The sequence below is a fragment of the Macroventuria anomochaeta genome (assembly GCF_010093625.1).
Source record: "Macroventuria anomochaeta strain CBS 525.71 unplaced genomic scaffold BU25scaffold_25, whole genome shotgun sequence".
In the NCBI taxonomy this organism is placed as follows: domain Eukaryota; kingdom Fungi; phylum Ascomycota; class Dothideomycetes; order Pleosporales; family Didymellaceae; genus Macroventuria; species Macroventuria anomochaeta.
This window is the reverse complement of record NW_022985386.1, coordinates 145165-158860: the sequence shown is the minus strand read 5'-3', so window position 1 is coordinate 158860 and position 13696 is coordinate 145165. Positions and strand designations below refer to the sequence as shown.

The 13696-nt window shown below is 52.8% G+C and overlaps 6 protein-coding genes across 6 annotated transcripts; 4 read left to right on the top strand and 2 right to left on the bottom strand.

Moving 5' to 3' along the window:
- Nucleotides 1-532: 532 nt before the first annotated feature.
- BU25DRAFT_460219 (uncharacterized protein) lies at nucleotides 533-1311 on the top strand (the record flags this gene model as incomplete). Its single annotated transcript, XM_033710338.1, has 4 exons — nucleotides 533-694; nucleotides 839-920; nucleotides 1082-1116; nucleotides 1165-1311. 4 exons carry the CDS (start codon nucleotides 533-535, stop codon nucleotides 1309-1311), a joined length of 426 nt encoding a protein of 141 aa, XP_033559679.1.
- A 3800-nt stretch (nucleotides 1312-5111) lies between these two features.
- BU25DRAFT_423195 (uncharacterized protein) lies at nucleotides 5112-5743 on the bottom strand (the record flags this gene model as incomplete). Its single annotated transcript, XM_033708199.1, has 2 exons — nucleotides 5112-5578; nucleotides 5608-5743. 2 exons carry the CDS (start codon nucleotides 5741-5743, stop codon nucleotides 5112-5114), a joined length of 603 nt encoding a protein of 200 aa, XP_033559678.1.
- An 87-nt stretch (nucleotides 5744-5830) lies between these two features.
- On the bottom strand, nucleotides 5831-6272 carry BU25DRAFT_460216 (uncharacterized protein; the record flags this gene model as incomplete). Its single annotated transcript, XM_033710337.1, has 2 exons — nucleotides 5831-6073; nucleotides 6264-6272. The coding sequence occupies 2 exons, from the start codon at nucleotides 6270-6272 to the stop codon at nucleotides 5831-5833; spliced, it is 252 nt and encodes an 83-aa protein (XP_033559677.1).
- A 1590-nt stretch (nucleotides 6273-7862) lies between these two features.
- BU25DRAFT_412527 (uncharacterized protein) lies at nucleotides 7863-8793 on the top strand (the record flags this gene model as incomplete). The annotated part of the gene is made up of 3 exons (XM_033706815.1): nucleotides 7863-8072; nucleotides 8179-8592; nucleotides 8656-8793. Coding segments are annotated over exons 2-3 (452 nt in total), but the record flags the coding sequence as incomplete, so codon positions are not given.
- A 1667-nt stretch (nucleotides 8794-10460) lies between these two features.
- Nucleotides 10461-12396, top strand: BU25DRAFT_441298 (uncharacterized protein; the record flags this gene model as incomplete). The annotated part of the gene is made up of 4 exons (XM_033709228.1): nucleotides 10461-10951; nucleotides 11002-11217; nucleotides 11267-11453; nucleotides 11503-12396. The coding sequence occupies 4 exons, from the start codon at nucleotides 10461-10463 to the stop codon at nucleotides 12265-12267; spliced, it is 1659 nt and encodes a 552-aa protein (XP_033559675.1). The 3' UTR covers nucleotides 12268-12396.
- A 729-nt stretch (nucleotides 12397-13125) lies between these two features.
- Nucleotides 13126-13278, top strand: BU25DRAFT_345547 (uncharacterized protein; the record flags this gene model as incomplete). The annotated part of the gene is made up of 1 exon (XM_033703053.1): nucleotides 13126-13278. A coding segment is annotated over one exon (153 nt), but the record flags the coding sequence as incomplete, so codon positions are not given.
- Between the last annotated feature and the right edge of the window lie 418 nt (nucleotides 13279-13696).

Sequence of the window (13696 nt, the reverse complement as noted above, 5' to 3'; positions counted from 1 at the left end):
CGAGATGGGTAAGCGCACTATCGAGCCTTCTCATTCGTTACCGTCAATCCTGCACTTCAACATCACCATTGCCAGCAGCACAAACCTAATCATTATGTCCCAGGAATGTATTGGAGTATCAGATCTTGTATTGCTGAGACATGACCACATGTTCGCGTCTCTTTTTGGTCATTCTGACGCCCGGAGTGACTGTCTCAAGCAAACATCGGCCTCTACTAATGTTATGCAAATAGCATGCTCATTGACTGAATCTAACACTCGCGTCTGTTCACTCTTTCCGTTACTCACTCATCGCACCTTTCCAACCCATTTCACGCGGTATGAAATGCGAGCTTCATGAGAACGACACCATCCTTGTGAACGAAGATTACAAAATCACCTTTCGCCGCACGATACGCGTACTTGACAACAAGATCGATTACCATCCTCCACCTGATCTCGGAACTTCCCTTCTACGACGCGTGACTCAATACTACGAACAGCTTCCTACTGACATGGCCGCTAAAGGAGGTCTGTTTTTCCCTATGCACCAATGAGAAGCCATGTGTTCAAGTCCGAATCGTCTCAGTCGTACTTGATCAAAATCTATGTCGGTGGCGTTAATGCGATATCGGACGAGCCGGCTGTCGAGACTGCTGCGACACAGCTTCAGCGTCAGACCAAGCTTGCGAATACCGAAGTCAAGAACACACCAGTCAGCAAGGGACAGCAAGCTTATGTAGTTGTTCCAGAACATCCTTGACTTGATGGCATAGCCAAATCAGAGGACAAGGTTCGCCAGTTCATCGCCATGCTACAAGGTAAGGGTTACTCGGTGTAGGCTCAGACCACTGGTCAGGAAGTCACTGGTGGTCTTCAATTCGAGGTCACGCCGTTCGATCCGCGCTTGCTATCTCGAATTATCATCAAGCCCTTGACTGGTAGATTAGTTGAATGCTAGATTAGCATCAAAACCACGGTTCAAGGGTTGAAAGAATGGATCCAGGACAAGGAGGGTATTCCTCCGGACCAGTAAAGGATAGTCTTTGCAGGCAAGACACTGGAAGGTAAAGACTCATTTCTTCCCGCTGACTGATATCAGATGGTTACATGCTACACGAGTATGGTATAAAACATGTAAGTCGATGTTCCACATCACTTCTTATTCATCGCTGATTAAGTCAGAACTTCATAGAACATGTGGTCCTGAGACTGTGCGGCGGCGGTGGGCCTCGCGCAGAAGTGATGGCGCGCAATCAACGGGCTAGAGAAACAGAAGAGGCGAAGACCAAATCGGAGATGGGCATCGCACCAGGCGGCAACATCAAATAAGTTATCAAGCCCGACGCGTATCCGAATGAATGGCAGCCGGAAGGGCCACCGTCTTCAACGTCCAGATTCTCAAGGCCGTGTCCTACAAACAAATGTCCGGTCATGAACCTCCACCGACGCCTATCGACGCCACAACGTATGCGAAGCACGGATATCTATTCTTCAACATGTATGAGGAACAGATCGGTGTGCATAGAGACTTCGGTGACATTAAGTCTGTAGCGCAGATCAAGCAGGAGGAAGAAGAGCATGTCGAAATCAAGATTGAGAAAATGGAGGAGACGGGGGGACTGTTGAACCAGCACTGAGTGCATGAGATGAGATGAATTGATGGTTCTATCTACAAGCTTCAGAGCTGCCTTCATATACGCAGCTGGAGCAAAGAGTCTTGTTGTGTGTAAGACAGCAAGCAAGACAGCAAGCAAGACAGCAAAGAGACAAGCTGATTGCGAATGAGACGGAAGGTGCTAGAAACCAACACTGACAGCTATTCTTACCAACCCTTCTGGACCGTTCGGTCGGCTCCGTACTCCGCGAGACACGGAGAAGGAGTCGAAGCAGGTCAATTTTGCAAGCTTTTAGACATCGCTAGTGCGATTGCTTTGGTCATGTGGGGGGATGTCCGCAGTTATCAATCTGCTATCAAACGCTTGTGCGCTTTTCTTTTCCCTTCTGCCATTCACAATTCGACCTCTCTTTTATGTGTTGAGCCCTACGTGTGATGGCATCCGACAGATCGGACTGCACCGTGGTCACACCATCGTCTTCAAGGATCCACGCATCTCGTTTCGAAGAACTGATAAGCTTCCAGATCGTCGGCTCAACAAAGCACCAACACAGCATGACAATTACACCCCCTTCTCTGTGTCGAATTATGCAGAACGACTTTCTAAGAAAATGTCCTCTGACGGGGGAGCCATGCTCTCCGTGAAACAAACAAAAGCATGATCGTCAGGGTTTAAAACATAACGCCATATTGTGCGAGAGTTTATACTAGAAACGCCAATGCCATATCTGGCAAGCCAATCAAAAACGAGAGCAGAGATGAAAGGCGCCAGCGAAATGTGACACGACGTAATTGGCAGATCAGATCCCGCAACATTCGAGAGCTTCTCCAAAATTACATCAGTGTACCTTCTTAGAAGCGTTTTGAGGGGTACACCACTTCAGCAGGACACTTGCGAAGATTCTAGTCACCAACCTACCGAGTGGGCACATTGGTCTTGCAGCATTTCGAGGAGGATGTCGTCCCAGCCGCACTTCACTTCGGGATCACACTTCTTGACTTGAAATGTGATAGGGATACCGACAAACCATGCCTGATATGGGATTCGCACTTAATCATGAGGATCCAAACACTAGGAGACGCAATCCACTTCGCCGCGCTACCAGATCACTACCCACTGGCACGTTTACACGACTGGACCGGATACGAAGTAGGAAGCGAACGTATGCGGGACGCTGTTTTGTACTCCGGCTCCACAAGACTAGAGATTGACAGAAACTACAAGCAACCCATCGGCAACCTGGCTGCCGCTCCTCGGTGATCACCAGGAACTGCTCGTAGAAGACTTGGAGGCGGTAGTGCTCGCCCCATTCGGCCAAGGACGGAGCGGCGAGCGGCGGAGGCGGCGGGGGGACAGCCGCTGCCAGAGAAGGGGTGGTAAGCCCGGCGAAATTGAGGGTGTGGTGGTCGAGGAGATAAAGGTTGTCATATTTGATTGAAGATTGTTTGATGGTGGTGGATGTGAAGATCCGAGTGTTGCTAAAAAGTGAAGGAACGAGACTGTGTGGTCTTTATCGATGGATGTGGGGGCCAGTACGCTGTTATTACGGTGCTCGTCCTCACCATGAGTGCTCAGACGGGGAGCATAACAGGGGTTGAGCGTACTGAGTACCTCCCCACTGTTAGAAACAATAGCGAAGACCCACCACATGGCCCATGTGGGAGGCTGTCGAGCTGGTATGATCTTCTGTTGCGTCCCTAATTGGATAGCAGAGCTTCCTTTGAGTAGTTCGCGGTGTGGTGTCTATATGCTCTGCTAGAGAGCGGGGGCCTAGAAAGCTCATACGAGAAGAAGATAAGGACTGTGTGCCGAGATGGGTACCTCTATGTGCTCTGCGTCAGTATGTAAGAAACCCAAGAGGTTTACAGTAGCAGCCATATGACTTGGTGCAGCCTGCATCTTGATCCAGATTTGAGCTCGATGTAATGTAGCCTTCAAGTTGACGCAAACCTGAAGCGAAGACGCATCCTACATGTAGAGGAGAGTATACATAGCATCAGGAACAGATCACTGCGTGCACATCTACGTCCAGGGATGAGTATTCGTGGCACCTCTTGATGTGGGCTGGAGGCAGTCAAGAGCTGCAGTACGCTGCTGATGGCAAGCGCAGCTGCAGAGAAGGTTCGAGAAGTCAGGAGACGTAGGTCCTTGGTGCGGCCGAGCTGAGAACTTAGATCAGACTCTCGTCCTCTGTGAATACCCTATATCCTTATGGAGTTAGTGATGCGTGTGTCTTTCACCTTGGTGCAGCTGGGTCTTGCGGTGGTTTGGTGCCCCTTCTCGCCGCCGCGCTGACAGAGTGTGCTCAAACACCAACACCACCACACACCAACCTTGCTTCAAAAGCACTCACAATGCCCTTAGTAGTCATAATCGGTGGTGATGAGTTCGAGTTCCGCGTAAGTGCACCTACTGACTTCCTCCTCGCACCTCCGAGCTGCCAGCAGTGATGGTCCAGTGAAGCCGGAGAAGCTCCTCACCCGACACGACCATGCGCGTCTGAAGCTCTTGAGTGACGTGGAAAGGTGCTGACAATACTGTAGTGGCCACTCTGGATCCACGAGCGCTGGGAAGCTGTCATCGTCCTGTGGTTCGATGTCCTCGAGCTTATCCATGTGCTCCCGTTCTTTCCGAGGTTCATAGCAGTTAGGATCAGACTCCCAGTGCTGCAGTAAAGCGGTGCTGTGAGTGTCTCCTGGCCGGCTATTGCTAGCATGACCGTAGCGAGGAGACTGTATGAGGAGATACTGGCCTGCGCAAGAGGTTGGGAGCGGCGTCGTCGAGATCCAGGTAAGCATCACAACTCCCCATCAGCTCCACAAAGAGGGCATCAGGAGGCATCGAAGTACTCCAGGGTGACTTATAAGGAAGCTCTGTCTCTTATTTTCAAGCACGCTGCTGACTTCACTGTGTAGGAAGGCGCAAGCCTACCGCCCAAGCCGCCGCAGTCAGTATTCATCACACCGTTCCTCGCCATCGCGAACGATCACGAAGCCCGGCACCTACCGCATTACATACGCATACCAGAAAAGAAGCAGTGCAGGCGAAGGTTACGAGGGAAGAAGCAGGAGCAGGGAAGAACGACGTTCAAACTTCGGAAGGATGTTCCGTGAAGCGAAGCGGGGCCGGCAGGAACACTCAACCATGGAACCAGACTTCTTCTGATGCAGATCCATCTCTTTCTCATCGATCTTCATCGCTTTGCATCTTCAAAAGGCTTCATAGATCTCGTGCGCGTCGATAACGAAAGTGGGAAATCTGCAGCAGTCAGCAAACAGCCATCGGAAAGCGCCCATCCAGCATGGCGCACGCGATCTCTCACCTCAGCATCACAGGAGCTTTGCACACCCAAGGTGGAACGGGGGCTGGAGGCTTGAAAGAGGCAGATTTGGAAACGAAATAAGCTTTCATGAAGATGCATTTGATATCTGAGAACCTCGACCACCCTCGCAGCCCACATCAACACCAATACCAGCGTTGACTTCATACACGATGAGACCGGGGGATCCGACCTCATCTCCTTCTACCCTCCCTCCGCAGGCATCGTAGATGTCGGCACCACCACGGCCGACATGTCCATCCACCGGCACCACCACCAGCCATAGTGCTTGAGTAAGGATCGTTAGCCCAGTTGAGGAGACGGACACCGTACTGCACAGCACCGCTGGGGGCACTCGCAGCTTTGGTGACGTTCAGCTTCACAGTTGCCGCAGCGGTCGGAGAATCGCTCAACCTGGTGTTGTAGCGCTGGTTTGCATTGATGTGGAGAACATCCATTGGCATGTAGACCGGAGAACCTCGGATCTGGTTGGTCATCTTGACGACGGGAATGCCGCGTGGATCCTTGTTGCCGTCGAACTTGTTGATGGAACGCTGTGTGGTATCGCGCGATGCTGAAGAGGAGTCGTTGGAAGCGCAAGCCTGCTGCTGCTGCTTTTTTCCCCCTGGGCGCGCTGCTTCGCTAGGCCAGCCATTGCGGACTGTGCACATCGACAGTGGCAGCCTCGACCTTGTTGAACTTTTCGTCGAGGACTGGATGAAGGAACCCCCGACACCGGTACCAAGGTCGCAGCGCTACTCGCCACGCTGGAAGAAGGACTTATCGATTTGGGTGTACTGCTGGGATGGGTATTCGTGCATGACATGATCGAGGAATTTGGTCGTCTCGATGCACTCCGTAGATCGAGAAGTCTGGAGCATCCACATCGACAGTGGCAGTCTCGACATCTAGCTCAAGCTTCTTTGGCATCGCGCTTAAGGAGCTCATACTGCTGAGCAAGGTTAGGCGAAGCAGCCAAAGCCTCCCAGTCTGGCCCAGCGATGTCGGCAACTGTCTTGTCCCAGCCAGTATTGCGGCAGCGCTCGACGCGGATCAGCTCCTGCATGTAGTTGAGGGCGACCCGGATCACCTTGCAGGTCCAAGCAGGATCGAGGGAGCCGTTGGAGTGCTTCAGCGCGTGCGTGTAGATCAGCGCCTGTATGCAGTCAGGGCGACCTCAGAGTCCTTGCTGGCTGTGGTGTCGGCACCAACTTCACCACATCAGTGAATTACAACGGGCGAACAGGTAATTTTTGGACAGGATGTGCTGCCACCACCGCCTGAGCGAATAATTGTTATTGTTTTGATGGAGAAGCTGAGGCAGCCGCATCTTGGGCTATAGGTACAGGTGACATGATGTCCTGAGCTCGAGAGCTACACGGTGCCAAACAACAGTTTTGCCTTTTCACCTCCTCGTCGAAACGGTTGATGGCATCACGGAACGAGTCAGCATTATGGGCCTGGTGCCAAGGAGAGACTATATGTCCCCGAGCCCCGACACCAGCGTCCGCCAACATGCATTCTGAGCCTGATCCTAGGGAGGAATCGTATGCTCCCTAGCCCCAGGACCAGCACTCATCGTGAACGACAACAACGCTCAAGCCCGGAGACATGATGGAACCCTGTCCACATGGGCTCGGATAATGTCTTGCAGCCAACCAGAAGAGGCTGAGGGCAGTCCACCAACCGCACCGCATGACAGCGGGCAAGCTGAATGGATGCCGTTTAGTCTGGCGATCGTCTTCCGTCGACGATGCAACACCAAGCCGACATGTTGTTGCTATTATTGGAGGATGGTCGACATTCGATCTCAAGGTTACGCCCCTCATCACGCGTAACTCAGTGATCCTCTCCTCATGATGCTAAGAAGGATGTCCTCCCGCAGGTCTGAAAATACGCCTTTGGGATGAGAATGTTGTCGTTGACACCCAGGGTTAGGTCGAGGGCGAATGGAAGGATACCGTCGTCGCCGGTTTTAGGCTCAGTATGCTTGCGCACCTTGTTGTATGTGTTAACTGGAAGTAGGATGCCTGCTCTTGAGGGAGTACGAACCTTTGTCGCTGTCGTCGCTCTCCTTGTTTATGGCGAGGAGGGCAGAGGCGCAAGATGACGCTCAGCGAAACGGGCGAACCCGAAAGATATGGATAACAGCATACCAGCTACGGAAAAGGAACAATCTTGGAGTTCTGCAGGAGGAACTCATCTGGCAGACGCGAAAGCTGCGGACACCCTCGGCCTGCTCCGGTGAGCCGTACGACATTTGGTTGTTCGACCCGCGAATAAGCAGGTGCACTCGCGGTGAGCGACGCTCAAGGTCCATCATGTGGTGCGGAGAGCTCGGCAGGCTCTAACACCAACAAGACTGGTATGCCATCTCCACCCTGGACATATTCGAGCTGCTCTGTCGAAGTTTGGTGTCGTTAGGGGAGAATCGCTGGCGGACATGGAGGGCTGTGGAGACGAACTGATGCTCAAACGAGTGTGAGCGCCTGACGGTGAAGAGCCGAAGGAGATGGTCGGGATCATTCGGCCTCATAGAAGCAACTTCAAGTGCTACTGTTGTTACGGTGCTGGCTTCTTATGATCTACTGGAACAGGCGCAGCGGCACCCCCGAATCCATGGGTAGGTTGGGAGGCCGTCCCAACCCACGCACCTGCTCAGTGGTGGCGACCTTGCGCCAGGCAAGGAAAGCTCAATCGCAAAAACTTCAGGCGAGAATACCAAGGGCTTGAGGTTCGGCGTCATTGGCGGCAGTGCCACTTCACAGCATTCATCCGCTGACAACCTGGGGCTGCTGCACGCAAAGCCATGGAGCTGGATCTGGATACCTACAACATCACCACGGGAATGAGTATAAGATTAAAGACTGACTACCTCCATATGCTACACTGATCTCGAGGCGCCAGGTCGAGTATTTCGAGCGAGGGACCTTGCATTGACGCAGTGAAGCGCAGTCTGTGCGCATGTTGACCGTCCACTCACTTCTATGTCTCTTCTGCTAGCGTCTGTGCTCACATTCGTACACACATTCACCAAACTTGTCTTTTGCGAAACCTTCTTCCAGCTTATCCCCTACCACCTCACAACCTGTAGCCATTAACACCTTCTCCAACAACGCCCACTTCCTCACTGACACTCCGGAATACCTCCAGCAGTAAGCATCCAACTTCTCTCGTAGGCACTGTAGACACGGAATGCCTCCCAGCACACCTTTAAAATACCCGATTCTGCAGCTGAAGTCACTGACACCCTCCTTCTAGCTCTTCACAACACCCCAATGCTCCCGCGCACCAACGCACGACTTTGCCGCGTCCGCCTCTCTCACACTGAGGAGGAAGTCCAAGTCGCTGTCGCCGCCGTCCAGCAACAGCAACGGCAGCAACAGCAACGGCAGCAGCAACAACAACAACAACAACAACAACAACAACAACAACAACAACAACAACAACAACAACAGCAGCAAGTTGCGCTCTGGCAGCGTCTCCCTGGCCTGCGCCCACCACCAGGTCGTCAAGCTCGCGAGCCCGCCTTCGCGCTGCATAATCAACCAACCGGCATCATGCATGGTCAAGGTCAAGGCCCTGCTGAGCGCTGGGTGCAAGTGCCCATCAGCATCCGGCTGATGAACGAGATTTGTGATGCCATCAGCATTGGTAGTGACTTCGCTTTCTGGAGTAAGTTAACTCACCAGTCATCGTAGCCATGTCAAGATGTGAACGTGCGCTGATCATACGCAGGCGGACTCATCGTCATCGTCATCGTGCTCATTGGACTGATGATCTGGTACTCTGAGTAGGCTGACGACCTCCAGGGTGTGACAAGACGATGCCAGAGAAAGGAAGAGAAGGGCGAAAGGTCTCAGGACTGCAACTGGTGGATAATGTTATACCCGCTGAGCACGTTGGAGCCAGCAAACATGGTGGAAAAAAATTGGTCACAAGGCGGAGGTCAACTGATGCCCTCTACAACAGTAGTTTTTCACAACAAGAGATACTTCTTTCATATTTTTCGCCGTCAATTATGGCACTCAATTATACTGACGAGCCTGATGCCCCTTTGCCTCAAAGCACTCTACAAGTTTATTCTCATCAGCAAATTTGTTGGGAAGATCTCGAATCTTACATCGGCAGCAGCGATGATGAAGCTACTCTTACTGGTTATCGTCCTCGATCCGTAGGCTTAGGACGGGAGCATGAGTCTACGGAGACAGGAATCAGCATGCAAAGATACGACGAAGAGGATGTACAATGGTGGCATATCATCCTCGATAAGCCGCGAGATTGTTGGGATGGCGTCCAAGTCCTCATCTTCGCAGCCTTGGTGGGTGTGGTGTACATTATGAGTGTGATGGTCATTTGGATTTTGATCACTTAGGCGCTGGTACGGGACGGGTGGGTGCATGTCAGTGTATTGTAGACGACTACCGAACGGGTTTATGTAGGTGAATAAAGTGGGTACTGGGATGTGAAGTACTGCTGATAACGAAGTTCTCATCCTGGAAAGAATAATCTGCAATACTTTGAAACTACCACCCAGTCAACCTCATGCTCTCCTTAAATCTTTGCATCTTATCCTTCCCGGCTGAGGAAGAGGTCAATCACATCGTCATCGACCGTCACGGTGACACTATACTTACCCTCAACAATCCACACATCGATGGCGAAGATGTAGATTGGTTCCAGGTCTCATCCGAGATCCTTCGTCAAGAATCTTGGTATCTGAAGGGGCCTATGCCTCGAGGTGCATGGGAGGGGATAGAGCATGCTGTTGAGTCCTGACGTGATGTCCGGAGGATAGAGCGGGGTGAGAGCCCCTGAGCTACCCGAAAACGTAGCAGAGGGCGAAGCGCCGGCGGCTCGAGATACGATAACAAACTCGACAACTTCGGAGTCAGCAAAAAGGTCCCTAGTTTGGAGGTATCAAAGTGCCAGCTGCAATGAGAACGTCGCATATCTCCTGGAGGTGCCCTGAGATGCCGGGTGGAAACGCTTCAGTGAGCCGAGTTGGTAGGTGGGTAGATGCTTAGCATCGTCAGGCTGAATCACACACGAGTGGTTGATGGCGGAGCCTAGACTTTTTACTCGCAACTGACGCTTCACCAGATGTGCAGCATTCAGCCAATGCGAGTCCATACCTTCAGCCTTGCTGCAAATGATTTTGTTGTCCGGTCTTGCTGCTTGCCAAGATAGCCAGGAGGTCTGATACTCGATTCAGAAAGCATCTTCTATATCTCTGCCTTGACGCGACACTGGTCGTGCAGCTGATGCGGTTCTCGCAGCTGAAATCTTCACAAGCCCTCCAGGTCGATAGCAGCGGCCTGGTCGCGTGATGTGTTGGATCCGAGCGTGGAGTAACGGGCAGACGGGATGGTTGAGAAGAGTTCCCCACAACTCGGAGCCGGAAGTGACGTCTGGGCTCTACGCCCAAAGAGGCTAGTATTAGCGCGCGGCTGCAGGGGTGGCATTCACGGGTTCCAACGGCGACTGGACTGACACCTTTCAACATTCGTCATTCAAACCCTCCAAACTTCGACAATGCTAAAATGAGCGAGTCGCGACAGCTCTTGCATGAGCACAATTCAGACAGCGAGGATGACCTTGCATTTAGCCCAAAAGCAGGTTCTAGACACCTGTCACCGTCCCCTTCGTCCTCACGAGCGACCTCCACATCCCCTGCATATCCCGGCACACGACCGAATGGCAACAGCTTCAAGCGTCAGTCGTCCTTCGCGCATCCGAGACCAGACGGCACGCCACGGACACCCAACCGGGTACGGTTCGAGGAAGATCCGGTACGCAGGAGCATGAATGGCCATGCACAAGGCGCAGAATGGATAGAACTGGAGGGCGAGGATTACCTGGAGGGACACGGAGACGATGGCCGAGAAAGAGTGCAGAGACTGCCTCTGCTCACAGGCATTGAGGCGCCAAGTGTCACAGTCGCGGCCGACTTCGACCCCGAGGACCATCTCGAGAGCGCCAAGCCAAGGAGTGGCATGCGCAATTCGTTCATGAATATGGCGAACAGTATTATGTGAGATAGCCGGGAACATATAGCAAGGGGACAGAGGCTGACACGAGCAGCGGCGCCGGCATCATCGGCCAACCCTATGCCTTCAAGAACGCGGGCCTCCTGGCAGGCACCGTCCTTCTCATCGGCCTCACCGTTGTCGTCGACTGGACCGTCTGCCTGATCGTCATCAACTCGAAGCTCAGCGGGACCGACTCGTTCCAGGCGACAGTGCAACATTGTTTCGGCAAGTCAGGACTTGTGGCTATATCGATAGCGCAATGGCTCTTGTACGTTGGACATGGGTGGCACAAGAGTCGCAGTACTGACCTTCTGCAGTGCTTTCGGCGGCATGATGGCATTCTGCGTGATCATTGGAGACACAATACCCCAGGTCATGGACCATATGTTCCCTTCTCTAGAAGACATGTCTTTCCTCTGGCTGCTCACTAACAGACGAGCCGTTATGGTCCTGTTCGTCTTGGGCATCTCGTACCCGCTATCCCTCTACCGCGACATCGCCAAGGCAAGGACTCCTATCAGCCCAATGCAACAATCCAGCTAACATACAACAGCTTGCCAAGGCCAGCGGTTTCGCCCTAGTCAGCATGATCGTCATCATCATCACCGTCGTCACCCAAGCCTTCCGCGTCCCCGCTGAATCCAAAGGCCAGCTGCGCGGCTCCCTCATTATCAATGACGGCATCTTCGAAGCCATCGGCGTCATCTCCTTCGCCTTCGTCTGCCACCACAACTCGCTCTTGATCTACGGCTCGTTACGGAAACCAACAATCGACCGCTTCAGTCGCGTCACACATTACAGCACCGGCATCTCACTCGTCGCGTGTCTCGTTATGGCCTTGTCTGGATATTTGACGTTTGGCGACAAGACCCTTGGCAACGTACTCAACAACTTTCCCCAGGACAACCTGATGGTGAACATTGCAAGGTTGTTCTTCGGCCTCAACATGCTCACCACACTCCCTCTCGAAGCCTTCGTCTGTAGAGAAGTCATGAACGAGTACTGGTTCGCAGACGAACCTTACCACCCCAACCGACACATTATCTTCACCACCTCACTCGTCATCTCTGCACTCACACTTTCCCTTATGACCTGCGATCTCGGCGTCGTATTCGAGCTTTTCGGCGCTACGAGCGCGTGTGCGCTCGCATTCATTTTGCCGCCATTGTGTTTCATCAAGTTGACGAAAAAGAGGAACGCCCAGACGTACCTGGCTATGGGTGTTGTGGCTTTCGGATGCACGGTGTTGGTTATCAGCATGATCAAGACGACTACGAAGCTGGCGATGGGAACGGGAGAGCCTGTCAAGTGCAGTTAGCGTTGCTTGCATTTCAAAAAAAGGGTTGCATGGGCGATGTTCGGTGTTCAGGACTGGGATTGGGTAGATGGAGCATTTAAGGGGCGCTGTACACATACAAGAAGAATATCAATATGTTCAACCAGCCCGCCGGGACATGCGTGCATACAAAATAGCCATGGCGAAGGGAGCGCCGCTCGATGCCTGCGTGTTGACGAGGCAGGAACAAACCCCCGGCAAAGTCTGCCTTTCCATCATCAGCATGTGCCCGCCTCGCCCTAACAACCATGTTCTCACCAACATAGAGACGTACATCAGTACTCTTGTCCAACTTGGTCGCGTTCAACAGTCAGCGTGATTCGCATCTCTTGCTGGGCAGTTATTTCCATCTTGGCAGTTTCAGCCTCAGGGTAGAGTGGGTGCAACAGGGGTGTCGGCTGCTGGTTGCCGCTGTCAGACCCTTCACGGTGTGCTCAAGCAGAACGAAAAAGGAACAGCCTCGCTTTGCTCGTCGGTTTCGGCACACTTGCTTCGGTACGGTTGCCGACAACTCCTGCCTTTTTCAGCATATCCGGGCGTCTGCCGTCAATACGTGATCATCCCTTTGGTCATATCGTATCATCATGCTAACAGTTCCAGGGTCCCAACTCTCTACTACACCAGCTCCGGCGCACACACCCCCATCAAACCCAAGCGTATCACAGCCATTCCCAAGGACCTCGCCTAGCTGTGCGAAGGCAAACCCTTCGACGAGGGCGGGAAAGAGTACTCCGACTTCCCAACAAGGGCTGCAAGGTCCTGCAAACAGCCTTTTTTTTCCAGAACTGTGCCAATGAAGAGACCAAGGAAGTTATCTGGTTATGTGAGAATGATGGGAAGTGTCCTAATGGCATGAAAATGGTGCCTCAACTCCGGTTTTCCATCCGCTATGATGTTTCCGGCGTGGGGCCGGATGGATGGCAGGGCGAGGCGCCGTTTGAACTCGCGTGTGGTCCGAGTCATTGTATGCATGGCGATTTTATCAATGGCTGAGAGAAGGAGGCGAATCAGAAGATGGTGATACGCTTACCAGGCCGCGCACTTTCCAGTCTTTGTCCAGCTCGCTCGGTAAGTCCAGGGACGACACTGTGTGCAAGGACAAGGCAGCGGACAAGGACCCAAGAACGGCACAGATGACTATGAGACGAGTTTGGAAATGATGAACGGTGGTGCATCTGCTGAAGAGTCTGTTGCTTCTACAGCCCCCACCACCACAGCTACGCCTATTCCGACTTCTGATGCCGATGACGAGAAGATCGAGAAGCTTGTACAATCTCGAAGCGCAGCATCGGAAATAGAGGTAAGTGGGCTGCGCTGCGAAGGAAGTCGACGGAGGCACTCGCTGCTCTCGATGAGCTTGAGCAGTAGACGAGGTACATACAGGCGTCGACAAAGGTGTTGAATTCTTGTA